The 19,141-nt window shown below is 39.4% G+C and overlaps 1 protein-coding gene across 7 annotated transcripts in view; it reads left to right on the top strand.

Annotated features, from left to right (window-relative positions):
- diaph2 (diaphanous-related formin 2) overlaps positions 1–19,141 on the top strand; it is a 372,649-nt gene that overhangs the window by 198,212 nt on the left and 155,296 nt on the right. For all 7 annotated transcript variants that reach the window (XM_041047578.1, XM_041047581.1, XM_041047580.1 and 4 more), the window contains 2 exons: positions 13,554–13,655; positions 16,127–16,366. In XM_041047578.1, the coding sequence (XP_040903512.1) occupies positions 13,554–13,655; positions 16,127–16,366 (342 nt within the window). The remainder of the gene's footprint in view (positions 1–13,553; positions 13,656–16,126; positions 16,367–19,141) is intronic.

Below are 19,141 nucleotides of genomic sequence, written 5' to 3'. Positions count from 1 at the left end.
TAGAGCTATACAGAGGCACTGAAGGGAAGCAAAGAGACTTCCTGCTGTGTGACACAGTCCTGAGTGTGGGCTCCATCTGCACAGTGCTCATCTACACTCATTATGCTGATTAATCACTCTACACCACCCACTTTCAGCCACACGCCAATCACCATTTATCCACATGGACAACTGCACACACATACAGAGTAGGAAGATGTGTTGGCATGGCTTGGCCAATAATAAAAGGAAATGCATTCAGCATCTTGCTAATGTTAGAAGGAGTGGGTGAGTGTGTGCACCCAAAATAAAAGTAAATAAAAAATGTAGAAGAAATGACGAGAGAAAGAAAGGCTGGAAAAAGAGAAACTTATTGGAATGAAGGGTATATTTATATGCAAGATGAAACATATATTACCTTTGATGAGCCCTTATTTAACTACTTCTGTGCTCTGTTGGTTGTTAGTTATTTGTCACAGTTTGATAGCTTGGAGTCGCCTGCTACTTTTGCACTTAACAGTAAAAAAATATATATAAGATTGACTTTGCCAAGCAAAAAATGGCTTATTAGTGGAATGTGAGGAATTTGACTTTTAATGTTAAAATGCCAAGTAGAGTCCGTTTTAAAAACCATTGTGGACAAAGGTACCATTATCAGTAGCTAAATATTGTTACCTGTTTTTTACATTACACGTATTTTGCAGCAGAGGTGGTACACACACTGCAGGTTTGATGTTCTTCCTTTTCTGAGCTTTACCAAGGTTTTTTTTAATCAGTTTATACAAATATTCTCTAATGAACACTTCAGCCTTGAAAAAGTGATAAATGTACCTGGCTGGCAGTTCTACAAAGCACACCTGAATCCATGGACACTGATCAGGAGCTCTGATAAACAGTGGCTCAGTTTTAAGTGGTCTTGTAGCACTTGACACAAGAAGAAAATTAAACACAACGAAACTCAGTTTAGTTCAAAATTCTTCCTTGGTGTTATTTTGCAAAGACGGGTGACATGCAAATGGGGAGTTGATAAATGGAAGGAATAGTGAAAATAGAAGGGATCAAGGAAGCAAGAGGTGTTCATAATGCATCTAAAACTCTGTAACTCAATCTTATTATCTTCCTTCTCCGTCGACATGTCTAATGTAATGATTTGTCAGCAGAATGTGGCAGTGCGCTGGCCTTGAAGTACCCCTACAATGTGTCACCCTGGCAGAGTGGATAGATAGGAGTTGATTGGCTCTCCTTATTCTGCATTAGGGCCCATCAACGCCTCGCAGATGATGTACACATCCCTGAATGCTGGCAGACAGTCCTGGCTCTCACCAGTCAGCCAGGCTCCATATGAATCCTTGCAATTCCACACATATTTTCATTTTCTCCATGCGCCCGGCACACAAACATACGCACAGTACATGCAAATGGGGGGACAATGTCAGTTATCCCCTCTACCCTCCAGCCCCTGCACAAATGTGTCCTTTATCATCCAACCAGTGAACGTGTGTAAGGCCCTCGCATATGTGCAAACACACGTTTTCATGCAACCTATCTCTCTCACACTCTTTCTTCCTTCATGTCATTTTCCTACAGTATTCATAGTGCTCGTGGACAGAGGTCGCTTTCGTATATTAGGTCAGCTTCATCAAATTTGAAAAGACATCAGAGCCACGCCACCACCATACCTTGTATAACAATGAAATGAAGAGGACAATGAAAGACAATAACAAACGCTGGCTCAGTGAAAACAGACTGAGACTCAGAAAGCTTGGCAAAGGTCTGCTTTTAAAGGGCTGACAGTCTGACAAAGCTATTCATTGCTATTGTTGGCTGGCAACAGAAGCAGCAAGGGAAGGGTCCTGTAGACCTTGTCTGTGTGGGAAAGAGTCAGGCACGTGCGCTCTGGGCTTCAGGGGCCTGGTTGCATTGTGTTAGCATTTAGTTTGGCACTGCAGGACCTCCAGTCCCCCTAGTTCTTTTTAGTAGCACCATGGCTAAGTGCATATTGTACCTCACTTGCATTGTTTAAATTGTGACGTGGCTATGCCCACGACCTTGCCGTCATTGACTTAAGTTGGCTCTCCTTTGTGTTTTAATTTCTCCGAAAGTCCCTCACAGCCTCTTTGCCCCAGGGAGAGGGCTTAACTGGCATAATGATGGTATTTGGTCCCATGCCCTTACAGTTCTTGCCAATGGAACACAAGGAGGCTAAACAATGCCCAGATTATTAATAAGCACTTGTAAACTTGAATAGTTTATGGTGTAATCAACTGGTACACATACAGTTCACTGGCTGGGTTACTGTGATGTAATAGGTTGAGGGCATAATTGCATAGTAACTTATTAAATTTAACCATTAACCTATTACTTGTGTTATTTTGTTATTGCAGTGCCATCACTTCCATAAAAAAAATTATTCCAGTCCATGGATTTTGGTTGCTGTAATGTAGAGCAATGCTCATGTTTAGTATTTGTCAGTGTTTTACATTGAGTTCAGCTGTCCAGTTCCACATTATTATAAGAACTCATCTCACCACAGGATCAGGGCCCCCATCGCCCACAGTAATGTACAGTGGAAGTGGAAAGTAATGTAAATAATATAAAATATATTATTACCGTATTTTCCAATTCATCCTCGTTAAGTTCCAGTTTAGAGAATGAAAGGGAATTTTGGGGTATTTTACTTGAGCAGTGTTCACTCTGACTGAAATATTTATGGGAATTATTAATGCACTGAATCATTTTGACTTTTTGGTCAGGGCATTTGTCATACCGAATTACTGTATGTACACAAAATTACTTCCAGCAGTGCAATGACAAAATATTTTGTTGGGATTACCTTTTCAAGGTGACTGAAAACTTGTATTGATCTGGCCCATTTTAATGATAATGCACTGCTGGAAAACCCTTCTCTGCTGTGCCAGTGGCCCCTGGAAAAATATTCAAGTGGCTGACAATGTTGTTATTGTTGTATTATACATGGTTTGCAATCTCTGAGAGGAACTGTGTCCAAAGGCATCGTTAGGAACATTTCTTACTTACAGTAGGAGGGATTAAGTGGTTTTGGTTTTCTGGAATTTAGATTCATGCTTAGCAAGTATAGTCCAAGCTCTTAGTGCTTCTTCTTTTGTCTTGCCACTTTTTCTTAATTTTCTTGTACAGTATTTCTGCCAATCTACCTTCTGTTCCCTTGTTGCTTAATTGGCACATCTTAGGAAACTCTTTGTGATTACAGTTAATAAATTCTTAAATTTCCTACAGTACATACATAAGCTCATAAGCTTTTTAAGGTCTTATCAGCTTTTCTGCCTCCATCTTGCAAAAACAGGCAATGGTTCCTTATGTACGATATATGGTTTAGAGTTTGCAGCCTTCCTGTTGTCCAGTTGTGGCCCTTTGCTAATATAACCGTGTCTCATCAAAGCTCATCACTACATTGCCATCGGTGGATCAGAGCTAATGCATAATCACAAAGGAGTGTGCAATTTAAGATGGCCACTTAAGTTCAAAAGTTACATCAGAATACACATGGTGAAATTATTCTAGTTCAGGGAAAGAGGACTGGCATTAATAGGCATATATGCACACATACATTGAGATTTCAAACTAACAGAACAGTTTTGCAGACTGCTCCAGAACAGCTAATTTTTACACCCTTATCCAGAACATGCCATGTGATCTTGCTGCTTGAAATAAGGGAGTCCTCACTAAATATTTAAGCACGCCCAGTTTTTGGTGTGTGTGGTAAGCTAACTCTCGTCAGCAGATGATATGGCCCTGGGGGCTTGTTTTGCAGAATATCAGAGTGGCTTCTTAATGTTTAATGTCTGCCAATGTATTTTATATTACCCCATCTCCTTTTCAAAAGGAAAGGCTAATGACTAACACTACACTGCCGCTATTCATTTGTAATTAGTATTGCCCTATGTTGTGTGCAAATGCACTAATAGGAATATCAAAGAAGTGCAGGGAAGTGTCCAGCATCTCTCGTATTTAAACTCAGCATGTCTTAATGAGTAAATGTGTGCACATCATTTTTAGCACTCACTGGCTGACATTCCAGAGCTTTTAAGTAAACAGTGGGAAACATTTGTATTCATTTTGTGACTTCGAATGAGCAGCAGAATGTAACACATACTAAAACCAGTTCTTACACATCATGCTTTATAATGGAAATCTATAGTATGTCAAAGTCAAAGTGACACAATGCTGCAAAAGGAACTGTAACTGAACAGCAGTCAGTGCCGTGTCAAATCAGTGCCATGTATATGTCACTTTATAATATGTAATGATATATCGATCTGTAAGACCGACATTTTAACATGTACTTTATCTTGCTGATGCTTGAGCTTCTTGAGGTGGTGATACACATGGAAAGTGAAAAAGGGCTTTGCCTTTGCCTTTTCTGTTTGTTATTTTACAACATCGCTGAGGTTTTCTTTGTGCTTTTTGTGTACTTATGTTGATTTAACTTCCAAAAACGTGAACGTGATGGAGTTTCTAACTATCTATCTAACTATCTAGCTGTCATCTCTTTTAGCAGCAACTGCTCTGAGTTTGTTTCCTACAGCCACAATATGATTCAAAAATGACCTTTTTTTTTCAAGTATTTGCTTTTTCCTCAAATAGCAGTTATTATTGCCAACTTTTTTCTGCCTTCCCCACCCAGAAAAATAAATGTGCTGTTGTCATATACACACTAACATAAATTGCATTCATTTAGATTTACCAATATGATTTTAATCCCTGGATGGTCGGCGGTAGTGCATTTTTATCCATTTATACTATAAAAGGACACATTACACAGTAGTTGTTATCAGAGGGGTGATGAGAAATATTGTCCAAAATTAGTGAGACACACTTATATATGTACCCACACGACACATCAACCCTGTGCTTGAAAATAATAATGCTCAGTTCCCTTTAATGGTTCCATTTTAAACTGTAGGAAAATTGTAGCAAATCACATACCACGTCACATAAAACCTTACCTTATACACACCGACTAAGGTTGTCTCACAGTAAACACCAGCGTCGTCAGGGTTCGGCTTTGCGCTGCTTCTCTTCACCTCGCCATGGCAACAACCTTTCCGCCAGGTCTCACAGGAGTCTTCCGTACTAGCCTTGCTTGTTATTATTGTTTATCTCTCTTGTCAATCACCCAGATCACCACGATGCTCATCCATATGCATGGCCCTTCATTACACGTGGTAGCTCATTGGCTGCAGGCTCTGGCAGTGCCCATGCCAGCCTTTGTTCTGTGCTGTAACAACAGGTGATTGTGGCGGCCTGGCACATTGTTGGGCATCATTTGCATGGTGTAAAAGTGCACATGTGGGGCAAGGTGATAAGTATGGCTTCGCATTGGGCCTGTTGGATTAGAGCTTAAGCAGGAGAATCAGGGTCCCCCTTGGGCTTAATTGTGGTTTATTTTGGCACATAGCACATAACTCTCTTCTGCATCAAATGCTAATTTAACAATGAAATGTGAAATACATTATGCTGATTTGGTAGGGCTGGAAAAATAAGACAGAAAAGGAGAAGTATTGAATAAACAAAGTAAGGGGGGTTTGGGGAGGGGGGGCTTGGCTTAGTGCACTATCAAATGCGCTTCAGAAACTGATGGCCAGGACCCAAGGTACTACATGTACTTTTCACTGATCATCACCGCGATGCTGATCTCTAGCCACAGGGTCCAGGCCAGGTACTCTGTCCTCAGGTTGAATATTGATTAAAAACAAACACACACACATACACACACACACACACACTCAGCATACAGCACAACAGTTAAATTTTGATTAGATGGAGTCCATGCAGCTTCTCCTCAGGCACACTGGGTGCTGTATTTTCTTAACCGAGTAAAAATTAGTTTTCTGTTTTCACTCTCCAATTCAGTGTCTTTGTTTCTGTGACAGATGGCACATCACTCACAGAGACACTCTCAGACAGCAGACTCCACAAACAAATTAATTTCTATTACTGTTTTGCATGCTAGCTCTCTTCTTTTTTGATTTATAGTCTCATATACCAGCAGAGTGTTAGGATGAGTGTATTAGACATTGTAAAAGAGGAATATTCACCAATGAGAAAGAATTTTGATGCAGTGCAGTAACGTTCATCCATTCTTTCCACCTCAACATATTTATTTTTTAGGAAATGCACATAGCTTGTCTTCTATGTATTAAGTAAAAACAGTTATTTCATAGATGATTATGTATTCACATTTTACTACAGCATAGTTCCCTTTCAGTTCATTTATGAAAGGTAGATTTATTTGTAAATATTGAGGGCTCACAACAAATTCAAGTGAGAGTGGGTTAGGCTTTTAGAAACATTTTGTTTATCACTTGTCTCAGCTCTTTTAGTTGTTTTTTCTGTTACTCATTTTTGTTTTTGTCTCTTCGATCTCTCTGCTTATCTCTTTTGTTGCTCAATGTGAGCCCTCTGTACGCCTTGTTGATTTCCCTCTTAATCTTGCTTCACACCTTCCATGGTAAATGTAAGTGCTCAGGTGTGCACATTTAAAAAATTCCTCCATATTTCCTTCTAAAAGACAAATTTAATGTCACACTAAGTCTGTCAGGTTTTCCAGCCCCAACCCTCAAATTAATCCCTCCCCCCTCTATCTCTCTCTCTCAGCCTTTTTTCCCCTCTCTCACACTGTGTTTGTGTCTTTCTCTCAAACTACATTTCTCATTTAGTTTAATGCGATTTTAGAAGCTGTCACACTCAGTTTGTTGCCTGTCAGTCTGTCACTGTAGCTTTGCTCATAGTGAGATTTGAGGTGTTTGTGTGCTTTAGCAGGGTGTAGATTCTGTAAGACTACACCAGCCTTTATGACTGATGTTCATTGTTTAACATATTTACCTTTGAGACAAGATTTGCAGTTTGTTGTTGATGTTTCTTCTCTTCTTTCTTGAGTAAGTTACTCCTCTAATGTTTGGCTTGATTGTTTAAAATGTAAAATCTCAATTAATGAGCATTTTATGAGATAAAGAGAGAAACCTAATCGAAAATGCTTCACATGAGATTTCAAATTAAACAGATGTAGTTTTTAACATGTTGTTATTTTAAAATGTGAAATATTCAAACAGAACGTGTTACATTTGGATGGCACTGAACTCCATTTTAGAGGGAACTGTCAAAACTGTACCCATTCTTGTAAACAAAAACACAACTTGATAGCCTTTGTTCCACACATTCAGTACTCACTTCTGTGCTAGTAACCTTTTTGTTTGAGATAGATGCTGTCCACACCCACAAACTATTGTGTAAAGTGACTTTATTTTCTCTTTTGACTCTTAAGCTTAGTTTGAAAAAGAAAAAAAAAACATTTTGAAATTGCACATAATGTCTTTTTTGAAACTGTCAAGCATTGGTTTGAGAAGTAAGCTTTGTAGAATGTTGAGAAGCCTTCTTATTTGTCTATTATTTTGTTATTGATTCAAACTGCAGTCTTCACTGATTTGCCATGAGCCAGGTAGGGAGCCTGCGGAGATGTCACGGTAGGGAGATGGCAGTCCCTCGTTGCTCTTCATCACAAAGCCTGGGCAGAATACCACATTTCTCTGTCTCCCAAAATTGAGGAGAAAATCAATTAAAAGGAGAAAATCACATCTGTCAAGCACATGGCAGACATGGCTCCTCTTCTGTCTTTGTTGTAAACCTCTCGTCAGCCTTGTATAGAGGAAAACCGTTTATTCAGATCATGTTTTAGACGTCAGGTGATTCTCCCTCTTTTCTCCTTTATTTAACCCAGCTTAATGAAGACTTTATTGCTCTCAGAAAGGCTTTATCAATTGACTTGTCTCACACTGTATCTTAAAGTTTCTTTGTTAACTTTATCATTTTAACAATACTGTTGGGAGTATGCTTCTCTGTTCCCTAAGTGTATTTCACGAAGTTGTAGATTAGGTGTGGTAGATGTTGCACGTCCTGTTCCACACAAAATAAGGCGCACGCTGATAATGCAGGTTGACTTGACATTGTTTTTTTTTTCTCCAACTTTGAATATGTATACATATATACATGAATTCATTTTCAGTAATTTTTATATTTTGAATAATCATGCCTTTCACCCTTTTATGTTGCACTGCATCTGTACCTGCTGTTTTTACCAGCAAGCAATGCTGTAAACTGTGTGGTAAAGTTTATGCCTTATTGATGCCTAAACCCCCCTCCTTTTAAACTGTATTAACTTGGCATGGGTTCGCCAATGCTGTGAAACTGTGAACTTCATTCACTAGAAGCTGGCTGACAGCAGCAGAGATCAAAGTATGGAAGTGAAAGCCCTGCAGATACTGTCATCCTCTACAAATGTTTAGTGAACCGTAACCTGTATCTCATTACTTTAACACTCTCCTTTACCCTCACAACTGCTTCCATTGCTCAAGTACAGACCTTTCACAGTCTGGGTAGCAGTAGTGGAACTATTTCTGACAATATTTACCGCAGTTTTTTTTTTTTTTTGTATACTGTTTATACAGCAAAAAAAAAAAAATATACAGTTCCAACTGAAGGCGAGGGGAAAACACCACTAACAATGTTGTGAGGCTCTCTGAGTCCTTGACTTGACCTGTGAACAGTAAATCTATAATAAATTGATTGCGTATTATGCGCAATGATATCCTAATCTGTTTCAGAGTAGAATAACAACCAAAAAATTCTCTATGCTGTGATTATTCTTCAAATTGAAATTGACCACATTTTGACCAGTGAGCATACAATGTATTCACAGGTTTTCACACTGATTGGAAATAAATTGTGCAAATGCATGTGTTATTGGACTACCGCTGTCCCTGACAAATATTAATTGGTTCTGATTTGTCAAACTGAGCACATGATTGATTGGCAGGTAAAACATATCCAGGATCACATATGGGATTTACAAAAGGCAGATAAAAATATACATAAAAATATATACTACTGCAACTGTGAAAAGATTTTGAACCGTGACAGTCAGCAGAGGAAGAATAAATCTAAAACTGTTGTTTGAATGTTGGGGCAATTGAAATGCTCAGACTCTGCGAGCATTTCCAAGCAAACAGGAAGAAAACACACGTACTGAAGAGCTACCTATTGAGAAGAAATCCATGTGTACAGTTGCAAATTTTGACCTGGACCTTGGCAGGAACCTTACTGTCAATATTTGTTTTCTGATGACATGTGAATTCATGAAATTTTGGTGGAAACATGACATGGGTACCTTTTTTTTTGACTAAACTAAATCTGTGTTGAAGTTACTTCTACAATAAGAGGTCAGTTCAAAGAAATAAATTCATCACAACATTGTATCTGCAATAAAACATGGCAGGGTGGTGAAATAGCCTAATTTTCCAGTCATATCAATAGTCCAATTCAAATTTATTCATTGTTTTTTTTTTTTTTAACAAGTGATATATATAAAGTTTTTACCTGAACAACCAAATTTTGCTGTTGCTGTTTGCTGTTTTGCTAGTGGATTGCTATATCTTGGCACATGTACTGATATGTAGTGCCTTCATCTTCGCCCAAGGCGGTAAATGGATGTGTAGTGTTGCTAGCATACTTCCAGTAATCTCTCCTAGACTGCTGTGTGTGTCTGGTGGCCTGTGGTGCAGAGTCTGGCCCAGCATCATCACCCAGTCTCCCACATTGCCACACATATGGTGCTGCCTTTGTGTCAATTGTGCTCTGTGGGGTTTCTGATAATTAACAAGATGACAGACAAATGCAATGACAAGCACAAGGTGGATTCAATTTTCCATTTCTGTGTTTTTCAGCTGTATTCAGCTGTATCATTTTTGAAATGCTTTAGAATGATTTCACCTCTTTACGAACATGGCAAATCCAGTGAATGCTCTGAGCTCTGTCTGTGTATGTTTGCAAACTGTATGCCACCATGAATTTCTGCATGCCAAAGTCACTGTCAAATATAAAAAGCACAGTTTCACTGAATAAGTAAACATACAAAATTAGAAATGGACTGGAATACATTCACCAACAGAGTGAATGTACTGTGAAGACTTTACCAAGGACACTTTACGTTCCTTTCTATATCATGCCAAACCAGAGTGAAATCTAATGGAAAGATGCACTATAAGGGTGAAAACATTACCCTAATGCCAGAGGAGGACTACCTAAATAATTTGAAAACAATATTTGCAGTGCAGTCATTATTGTAATGGATGAATGGTTTGATGTTGTTTTATACAGAACCAATGATACACTGTCAAGAAGAACTATGTTACTAATTCAGCCGCTAATGTGTCCAGAGAAGAATTTTATATACATTATATTAAACTCACAAAGGAGGGCTTGAGGAACCTGTGGAACCAGATCAAAGTGAGGCTCACACACCCGAGGTGAGCTGAAAGGATCAGGAAATTCAGAAGCCGCAGGGAGAAAGAAAGGGTGAGCTTCATGCAGGACCCCTTCAAGTATGCCCCAGGCCTGCTGGAGGAGAAGAACACCGGGACAGTTCAGACCACCGAGCAGGAGCTTGAGGAATACTTCAAAGACCAGCTCGGTGACAGCCAAAAGGAGAGCCCCTTCAAATTACCAGGGCACATAGCTTGCCCAGCCAAGAACTCCTTGCAGTTTGACACCACTCCCCATGAGCACCCGGATCAAACGGCATACCCTATAAAGTATACAAGAACTGCCCTAGAATCCTGAAGCTTTCGTGGAAGCTGGTGGCCATTGCCTGGAAAACCCAATCCATCCCATCTCCATCTCAGTCAACAGCGAGAAATTCAAGGTCTGGTGTTACCAGTTCATCTTATACCACAATCTGATGTGGCCCTTGAAGCTGTGTGACATCATCTCAACAACAGCTCTGAAAATAGACTCAAAAGCCAATCACTACATTCGTAAATGTCTGTGCCTTCCAATGCTTTTCCAGCGTGGCACTGTTTGTGAGAAACACCCTGAAGCTTCCACTGAAATCCATTAGCTTGGACTATAAACAGGAGAAGGTGAGGCTCATGTTCTAGCTGAACAACTCACCTGATCTGTCTTTCCAAAACACCAAGACCCAAGTACACTCAGGATGGAAGTGGAATGCGGTGCAGATGGTAAACACCCTCATCTCTGGTTCAGCTCAGAGAAGACCCATCGACTCTGCAATTTTCTGAATCCAAGCTTGTAGCACAACCCTTCTGGCTGCAAGGCTGCATTGGCTTAGTGCCGATGCGGATGACACCATAAGTGGGTCCTGTGTAAGATAGCCAAATCCTGGAGGCATGCAGGCTGGAAACCAAGCCAGCCAGCCCAGTAACATCGCAGTGGATGGTCCAGTTTTTCAGGCAAGGGGTGAGGCTCAGAGCAGCAGCATAAGGGAATGGTCCCTCATGTCACCTGGAGGAGAGTGGAACACTCAAGGAGGCTACATTCAAGAGAAAGAAGGACAAGTACAAACACAATAGAAGGCATTCACCTATGTTGCTGGTTGCTGAGGCTACACTCAAACTTCCACCCAGCGGTTCCTGAAATCTCTTGGCTTCACGGGTTCCAAGCTGAGGAAAGCTTTTAAAGAACTGGTGGAATAACAAGAGCTTCTGGCTCTGGCTCCAAAGAAAGGACAAGGTGTGGAGAAAGCAAAGATCCCAGGGCTGGGTGAAGACATCCCTACCACTGCTCCACCACCTCGAGATGATCCGTGGTTAAAAGAGTGAAACATCAGTGAAGGGTGGCTCCCGGCTGATGACTCTGCAGCCACCACAATGGCACCGTCAGTGGTGTGTCAGGCAGAAATGACCAACAGGTGGAAATACCTGTTCTCACATCCCTCGCAGACTGGCAGATCACTTTTATCCATTTGGAGATTTATTATTATACTAACATACACTTCAGTCTGAATTACCAATATTTATATTTGATTGGGTCATTTTTATTTAGTTAATACAATACATTTTAAAGTCTACATAAAAAAAACTAAATCTGTTAAGATTTTAAGGAACAGCTATACACACATTTTAGTCAACTTTTAAATGTAACAATGAAAAGTAATAACAGGCTTAATGAAAAAGTCATCAGATTTCTGAAACTGTCTATGTGAAAGGTCATGAGTGAATAATTAGCAGCATTATGGGCCTGTGCTATGTACAGAGCATCCATTGTTGTGGCCCAAAGGGGAAAAAAGGAAACATGCCCAGTCATCATTTAGCTCCAATATACAATTCCAATTACACAAATATATATTTTTTCTTTTTTTATATCATCAGCCATCTTTTCTGCTTCTGCTGATATGATCAAAAGCCTTCATTATCAAGGCACCATTGCTTGCCACAGACCCTAATTGGGGCTTCAGCAAAAGCAAGCAACATTTGATATAATGGCTCCCTCCCAAACAGGAATGCCAGGCCTGCATTATGGCTTACTTTTTATATTGCTGAGTTCCCTGAGGGAAGGACAGAGATGTCATCATTAGTGGGCAGTAGACTATGGCCGTGGTGCCCGTGATGACTGCTGAGGTCTATAAAGTGGTCAGCCAGGCCTGTGGCCCAGTAGCTGTGTCTGCTCTCTGTTTTCCCTGTCTGGATTCTCGTCTTCCCACATGACCCTGCGCCAGTCCGCTCCTGCTGAATAAATTTGGGGAGCTAATGAGGAAGGAAGCTTTGTGAAGACCTGGAAAAGGGCATCTCTTCTTCTTCTTCTCCTCTGAGAAAAAGAGGGGAAAAGTCGTTGTGGTCAATTTTATTAACTTGGCTGACCTTCACACAAACAATTAACATTTACAGAAAACACAGCCCCTCCCATTATCTTCCTCATCTCCATCCTAATCTTCAACCTCACCACCAGCAGCAGCATCTTTTTTTATGTGTCTACAAGGGCAATTTAACAGAGAAGTACTAAATTAATGGGAAACCTGTTGCATGTATTTTTAAGGCAATTGCAAGGTGATGTGGATTATGCAGTAGAAGGTCAGTTATCTGAAGGTTCCTGACATGTTCAGTAATTGGCTAAGGACGACTACTGTCACAGTAAAGAGCCAACAGCGAGCAGTGATTATGTGACCTTATCTACTCTCCCTCCTACCAGACCATCAGCACACTGCTGTGCATTCTGAGTGAAATCTGCACTAATAAAGATAAATATATGGAATGAAGTGTTTGTTTTGACAGTGTTAGAAATCAAGGTTTTCTATATGCTCTGTATTAATTTACAAATCTGTGAGAAGCCTTATGTGAATGATTATTCTGCCATGGCTCCATAAAGTTTATCAGAGAAGTTCATGCGCTTCTTTAATGGCTGTCTGATATAAATAAACTGTGTTTGTTTATATCAGACAAAAAAAAAAGTTTTTTTTTTCAAACAGTTTGCTAACCAGGTAAGTTGAACAGGAACACGCTCAGCAACTTCACTCTTTGCTTGAATGGACTCTTTTCTCCTCCTACTGTGTAAGATACCCTGATCCTTGTCTGTGAGGTGATTTTTATCCTGATGTGGACAGAAAATAAGATTTGCATTAACAGTAGCTGTGTGTGTGTGTGTGTGTGTGTGTGTGTGTGTGTGTGTGTGTGTGTGTGTGTGTGTGTGTGTGTGTGTGTGTGTGTGTGTGTGTCTGTCTGTGTTTGTGTGTGTTCTCCCATTTGTAGAACCTGATAAAGAACCTGCCAGAGCAGAAAGAGCTGAATGCGCTAGCGGAACTAAAGGGTGAATATGAAGAGCTCGTGGAGTCGGAGCAGTTTGGCATTGTGGTGAGTACAATTTCCTGTGTTTGAACAGTGGTTTAGGTAGGACTATGAAATTAAGAAATTAATAATGTAGGGGAATGCATCCCCAAGAGTTGCAGCAATGTTTAATTAATCTAAATAACAGTATAAAGGGCATATTTGATAAAAAGAAAATACTGGAAAAAATGGTACCCCAAGTTCCAGATGACAGAGGCCATGATTAAAAAAAGAAGTACTTTTGACTCAGGCAAAGAACAGTTCAATCATTTTTGATTAGGATTCAGCATTGAGAACTCAGTGAATGCCATATTTTGACATCGACTGTCAATGTTGTCTCATGATAAAATCATACCCTAAGGCTATGAATCCTGTCTGTAATAAAGTTCTTTGAAACACATGCAGCTGTAGTCAACCAGCTTGGTGATGTATCCCAATCCTCTAATTGATTTACAATGAGCAGCCAAAGTTCTACCTTTTGCAGTGCTAGGAAAAATAATGCTTTGGGTAGCACTGTAAACTTGATGTGTAACCATAAGTTATCTTTGTTTTCGTGAAGCATGTTCTCACCAGATAAATATGTAATAATTAGTAGGTAATTACAGCTGTAATGGAGTATGTAAAATTTTGAGGCCCTGCAATTCTGCAATTCTTCTGCTAGATGTATCATATTCATTGGCATAATTGATTTTGTTTTTCAATTTCTTTTCTGCTTAACACAGAGAGAAACATGTTTCTTGTGTCTCATAAACCATTTTTAACCAACCTCTAATTCTTATTAAAAATAAATAAATAAACAAAACACATGGTCAGACTCAGACTACTGATGATGACTGAAGAGAATTGTTGTACTGTAAATCACTTGTAGTAGTAGGAAGGTACATCATCAAGCTGCTCAGACCTTTTCACTTAGTTACAGCTGTAATTACTTTTTAATTAGCTGCTCTTGCCATCCATTTACCACGTGAATACCCAGCACTTTAGGGAACTGTAAAAGGAAGTGTTATCTTTTAACTTAACTTTACAAGAAGATGAGAGAGATGCATTACACAGTTTTACAAAAGAAATGTTCAATTAGATCAAAGGCTTTTTTAAAGGCTTTTTTGCCTATGTCTTTTAGGAGATGTAATGAAGCAGGGGGTGGCAGTTTCCCTCGTGATCTCACCAATGTTGTGATCATATACCTCCCCACTGATGAAGTAGCTCCTCAATGCGGAGCTATTTAGTTCCCCTGGGAAATAAGCCATGTTCAGGCTTTTCTCTGCCAGAGCTGTCACCAGCGTGCTCGCTTTCATTGTGATTTCTGCTCATTGTATACAAATCAATTCAAGTGAGGGAGAGGGGAGGAGTGTGTGTGCCTATGTGTGTGAGTGTGTGCGCACGTGTGTGCAAGGAATTGAGGTGGGTGGGAATGTTGGTGTGGGGGAGAGTGGGGGGGGGGGGGTATTGTCTCACAGACAACTTGCCCATACACATGAATAAATTTAAGCAGTAATGAAACATTATGGGCTGGATCTGAAGGTTGCCTTCAAGCACCGGATTATGCAGCAATCTGTAGAATTTGTCTGTGCTTGCTGCTTTGCCACATATCTTACAGCCAAAACCCTATTTGTTTTAATTCCCTCCCATTTTCATAGCTATTTTTTCTCATTTTCTCATTTTTTTTCTTTCCCCCCTGGCTTCAGTGATTCCACTCCCAAGCCCACAAGTATTGATTGAGGCTGTTATATTATTTATTTATGACAAATCTGTTTAATGGGAGGTTTCTTTATCCATATGAAAGTCAGGAGGGAGGCAGGAAACAGGTTAATTCCATTTGCTAAAGAGGGTTTTGATTTTCAGTTCATTAAAACTAGTCACAGCAGTAATTACAGTGGAGATTCAGCATGACGGTGGCAAGGATTTCTTTTATCTCTTTGTTTTCTCACCATATGAAAAGTTCTTGAAGCAGCTCATATCCTAAAATAATTTTCAAATATCTCTGAGATTGTGAGGAGCAGAATGCATTGTTGAGAACCATAATAGTCACAATTACAAAGCCTTTCATGCCTTTATGCAGTTACATTATGTTCATAGTTGGATGTCTGACCATCTATGTCTAACAAATGCACTGGCCTGGAAATGTAGTTTGCATGTCAAGTGAGCCACAACTTGCTTTGCAATCACCAAAGTTTTTTTTAAGTTTTTGTGAAGTGTCTGTTTTGCATTGGAAAATTTTGTGCCTCTCAAAAATGTAAAGGTTTGTGCAAGTATTAACAAAACACAAGAAAAGTAACATGCTAATAAATAAAAAAAAAATCCAGGAGGCCTGATAAAAGAAGGTACACTAATGAAGTGAAAAAGAAGTACCTTAAAGTTAAAACAAAAAATCTACTTGGGTGAAAACAAAGAACTTTGAGACTTTCTACTTGGCTGAACATGCTAGTGGTCATTTGTATATACTGTGTACAACACCATCCACTTACATTATATGTTTTTTCTTTTTTTAAAATTCTCAGATGAGTTCAGTAAAGCTCCTACGGCCTCGCCTTAACGGCATTCTGTTCAAGTTGACGTTTGAGGAGCAGGTGAATAACATCCGGCCAGACATCATGAATGTGACATTCGCCTGTGAGGAGGTGAAGAAGAGTGAAGGCTTTAGCAAACTCCTGGAGTTTGTGTTGCTGGTTGGCAATTACATGAACGCTGGCTCAAGGAATGCCCAGACATTTGGTTTCAACGTCAGCTTCCTCTGCAAGGTAACACACCACCACGCTATACAACACAGATAAAAACCATTGTATGAAAATATGTGAAACATGAGGTGATATTAATATGAAAGCTGACTCTGAAAAAGTGATTTGATTTTAGATTGTAGACATCTCATTCATACTATAAATTATGTGATTGCAAGTGAATTTTTAAAAATACCAGTATAAACCCACCGATTTACATTAGATTTTGATGCAGACAACACTTTCTTTTTTTATTCTAATATCTGATTAAGCAACAGTCAAATAAAACAGCTTTCAACACAACAAATGACACAAACATTATGAGGCATGGAACTTGAGCCAGCAAAGGCTGCACCCACATCCAGTGCCAGGTAAAATCACAGCCTGCAAAGGTGTGAAAGAGAGGATGGGCAGCAATGCACACACAGCTATACTAAGCACAACAAAGCTCTTGAAGCAGACCTGCTCAGTGACACACACACACACACTCGCTCAAACTTACACCAGGCAGGCAGTGAGACAAGAGGTTTTCCTGCACCTTGTTCTGAGAGGAAGGTTCCTTCAGCTAAGGTAAGAGAAGAAAGTGTCAGCCACTGCAGACAAAGCTAATGTTAATCACGTCACAATGAATGAATGAACAAACAATGAAAAACAGGGTGATAAGCTTGGATTTAAAAATAGTACTTAAATCACAAGAACAAGGTGGCTCTAAAAGTAGTAAGTTATTATTATTTATAATTTGTACACATAGATTAGTGTAATGTGACATGTTTTTCTAGTTTAAGACAGAAGCTTGACAGTGGCTTTTCTTTAAATGTTATAAGTTTTGAATACGGCCAAAATGCTCTCTACGTTAACTGAGCCTAGAAACTGATGTAAATGAGTCAGGTTCAAATTGTTTAAATCAAGCACATTTTTAAAAGTTAAAAAAAAAAAAAAAAAAATCCGTTCCCCTTACATTTTAGGGGGAAGAAAAGAAAATCCCAGGAAACCCCTTCCTGGGACGCGCTCATACACTTAACGCATTCAAATAAATAAATAAATAAATAAAATTGCGCTGTCAGCCAAGATGCCCCTAAATGTTCAACTTTTCATGCCAACTGCTTACAACAGTATTCAGTGTTGATAAAACTGATGACAATATTTATTGGGCAGCCTACAGAGTGCTTGGAAGACTCATGGGGGGGCTGAAGCAGGAGCAAGCCTTCTCCCAGCGCTGCCTGTGGTTGCCAATCAAACCATGGGGATTAACAACTAAAATAATTTGCAAAATCCATTTTTTAGGCATATATATATATAATATATATATATATATATATATATATATATATATATATATAAAGGTCTTCTTTTTTAGTGTCATCCTCACACTCTCTGCTGCTCTGTAGCAGTGCTACAAGTCTTGTGAGTAGAGAAGAAGAAAAAAAAAAACATCTTCTTTCAGCAATCATGTCGAATGGATCAGTCATGTCATGTGAAAACACTCAACATTGGCTTTTTCTATATGGGGAGCTTAAGTGTGAATGCCATAAGCCACCACCTTACACACGTTTGAAGCAAACAGTCTTGCATGTTCCATGTGTGAAAAGGGCTTTAGTATGGTGAATCCAGTGTGCCTTTGGTATTCCTGCAGGCTGACTGAATCAGTGTGGAGTGTCAGTGTAGAGCCTGGTAACGCCTCAGGGGGCTGATTGGGCCATTATTGATGGACAAGAAAAAAGTCTGCTTTCTCACTTTAGTCAATCAAGTAAATGGCCCCCTGGGTGGCAGGTCTAGGGTACCTAATGGGCTCATCAGGGAGGAGGAGGTTGATGATGGGAATGAGCTGCAAGGGGAAGGGCACAGGCTGACCCACCTTCGCCTTCAGCCCTCCACTATAGCCCCTCGTCCTGCCAAGGACACACAAATCTCCTGGGAGTCAGCATGGTCACATACATTCAGCAAGCTAAACATCTGCTCGGGGTTTAAAAGGACAGCTGTGAAATGTGGCTGTCATGTCTCCATAATTTAGTTGAGAAAGATGTGAGTAAATGATATGATGGCAGTTATTAAATTTACGGGTAAATGTTATTTCTCATTTTTCAAATGGCAAGGTGTTATTTGTAACATTACATTTTTTTACTATATATAATTTTTTTTCAAAATACCTGTACTGTAAGAAAACACTTACAGTGCATAAAAATAAGCACGATAATTAGGTGTATAGAAGAGACTTTTTTCCATAATGAAATATAAATGCATGTAACCATCTGTTGTATAACTCAAAAACAAAGAAATATTGTTTCTCTTGGGCCTTATCCTTCTCTCACTGAGGGAAAAACACTTTCATTGCTTCTGCTTAATAATTAAAGAACACATGGCAATGATTTGTGTTCAATTTAAGTTGAACAGAGCAGGCTATGTAATAGGCACTTGACTTGGTGAGAGGGAGTTATCTACCCAGCATCAGTGTGACCTTGTATCCAGCTTTTGAAATATAGCATTTTCCACATTTGAAATTATTGTTATATTTATCATTGTTATTATACAATTGATGTCATCTGTACATCTGTTTGTAAGGTAACCTAGCATAACTATGTTTCTTGTATTCACAGAACTCATTCACATAGGATTGACCTTGTGCTTTTTTATTTATATTTGTACTGTTTCTTCTTTCTAGACCTTTAATATGTAATTACTGTATATGTTCAATGTGTCCTGTGCTGCAGCTGCATCCACAGAAGTTAAATTGAGCAATTAAGGGCCGACAATCCCGCTGTTAGTGTGAGGGTTCTATATTCCCATTGCTACTTCTTCTGT

The sequence above is a fragment of the Toxotes jaculatrix genome, chromosome 10 (assembly GCF_017976425.1).
Source record: "Toxotes jaculatrix isolate fToxJac2 chromosome 10, fToxJac2.pri, whole genome shotgun sequence".
Classification (NCBI taxonomy): Eukaryota; Metazoa; Chordata; class Actinopteri; family Toxotidae; genus Toxotes; species Toxotes jaculatrix.
The sequence above is the reverse complement of the archived record's forward strand: the minus strand, read 5'-3'. Positions and strand labels throughout refer to the sequence as shown.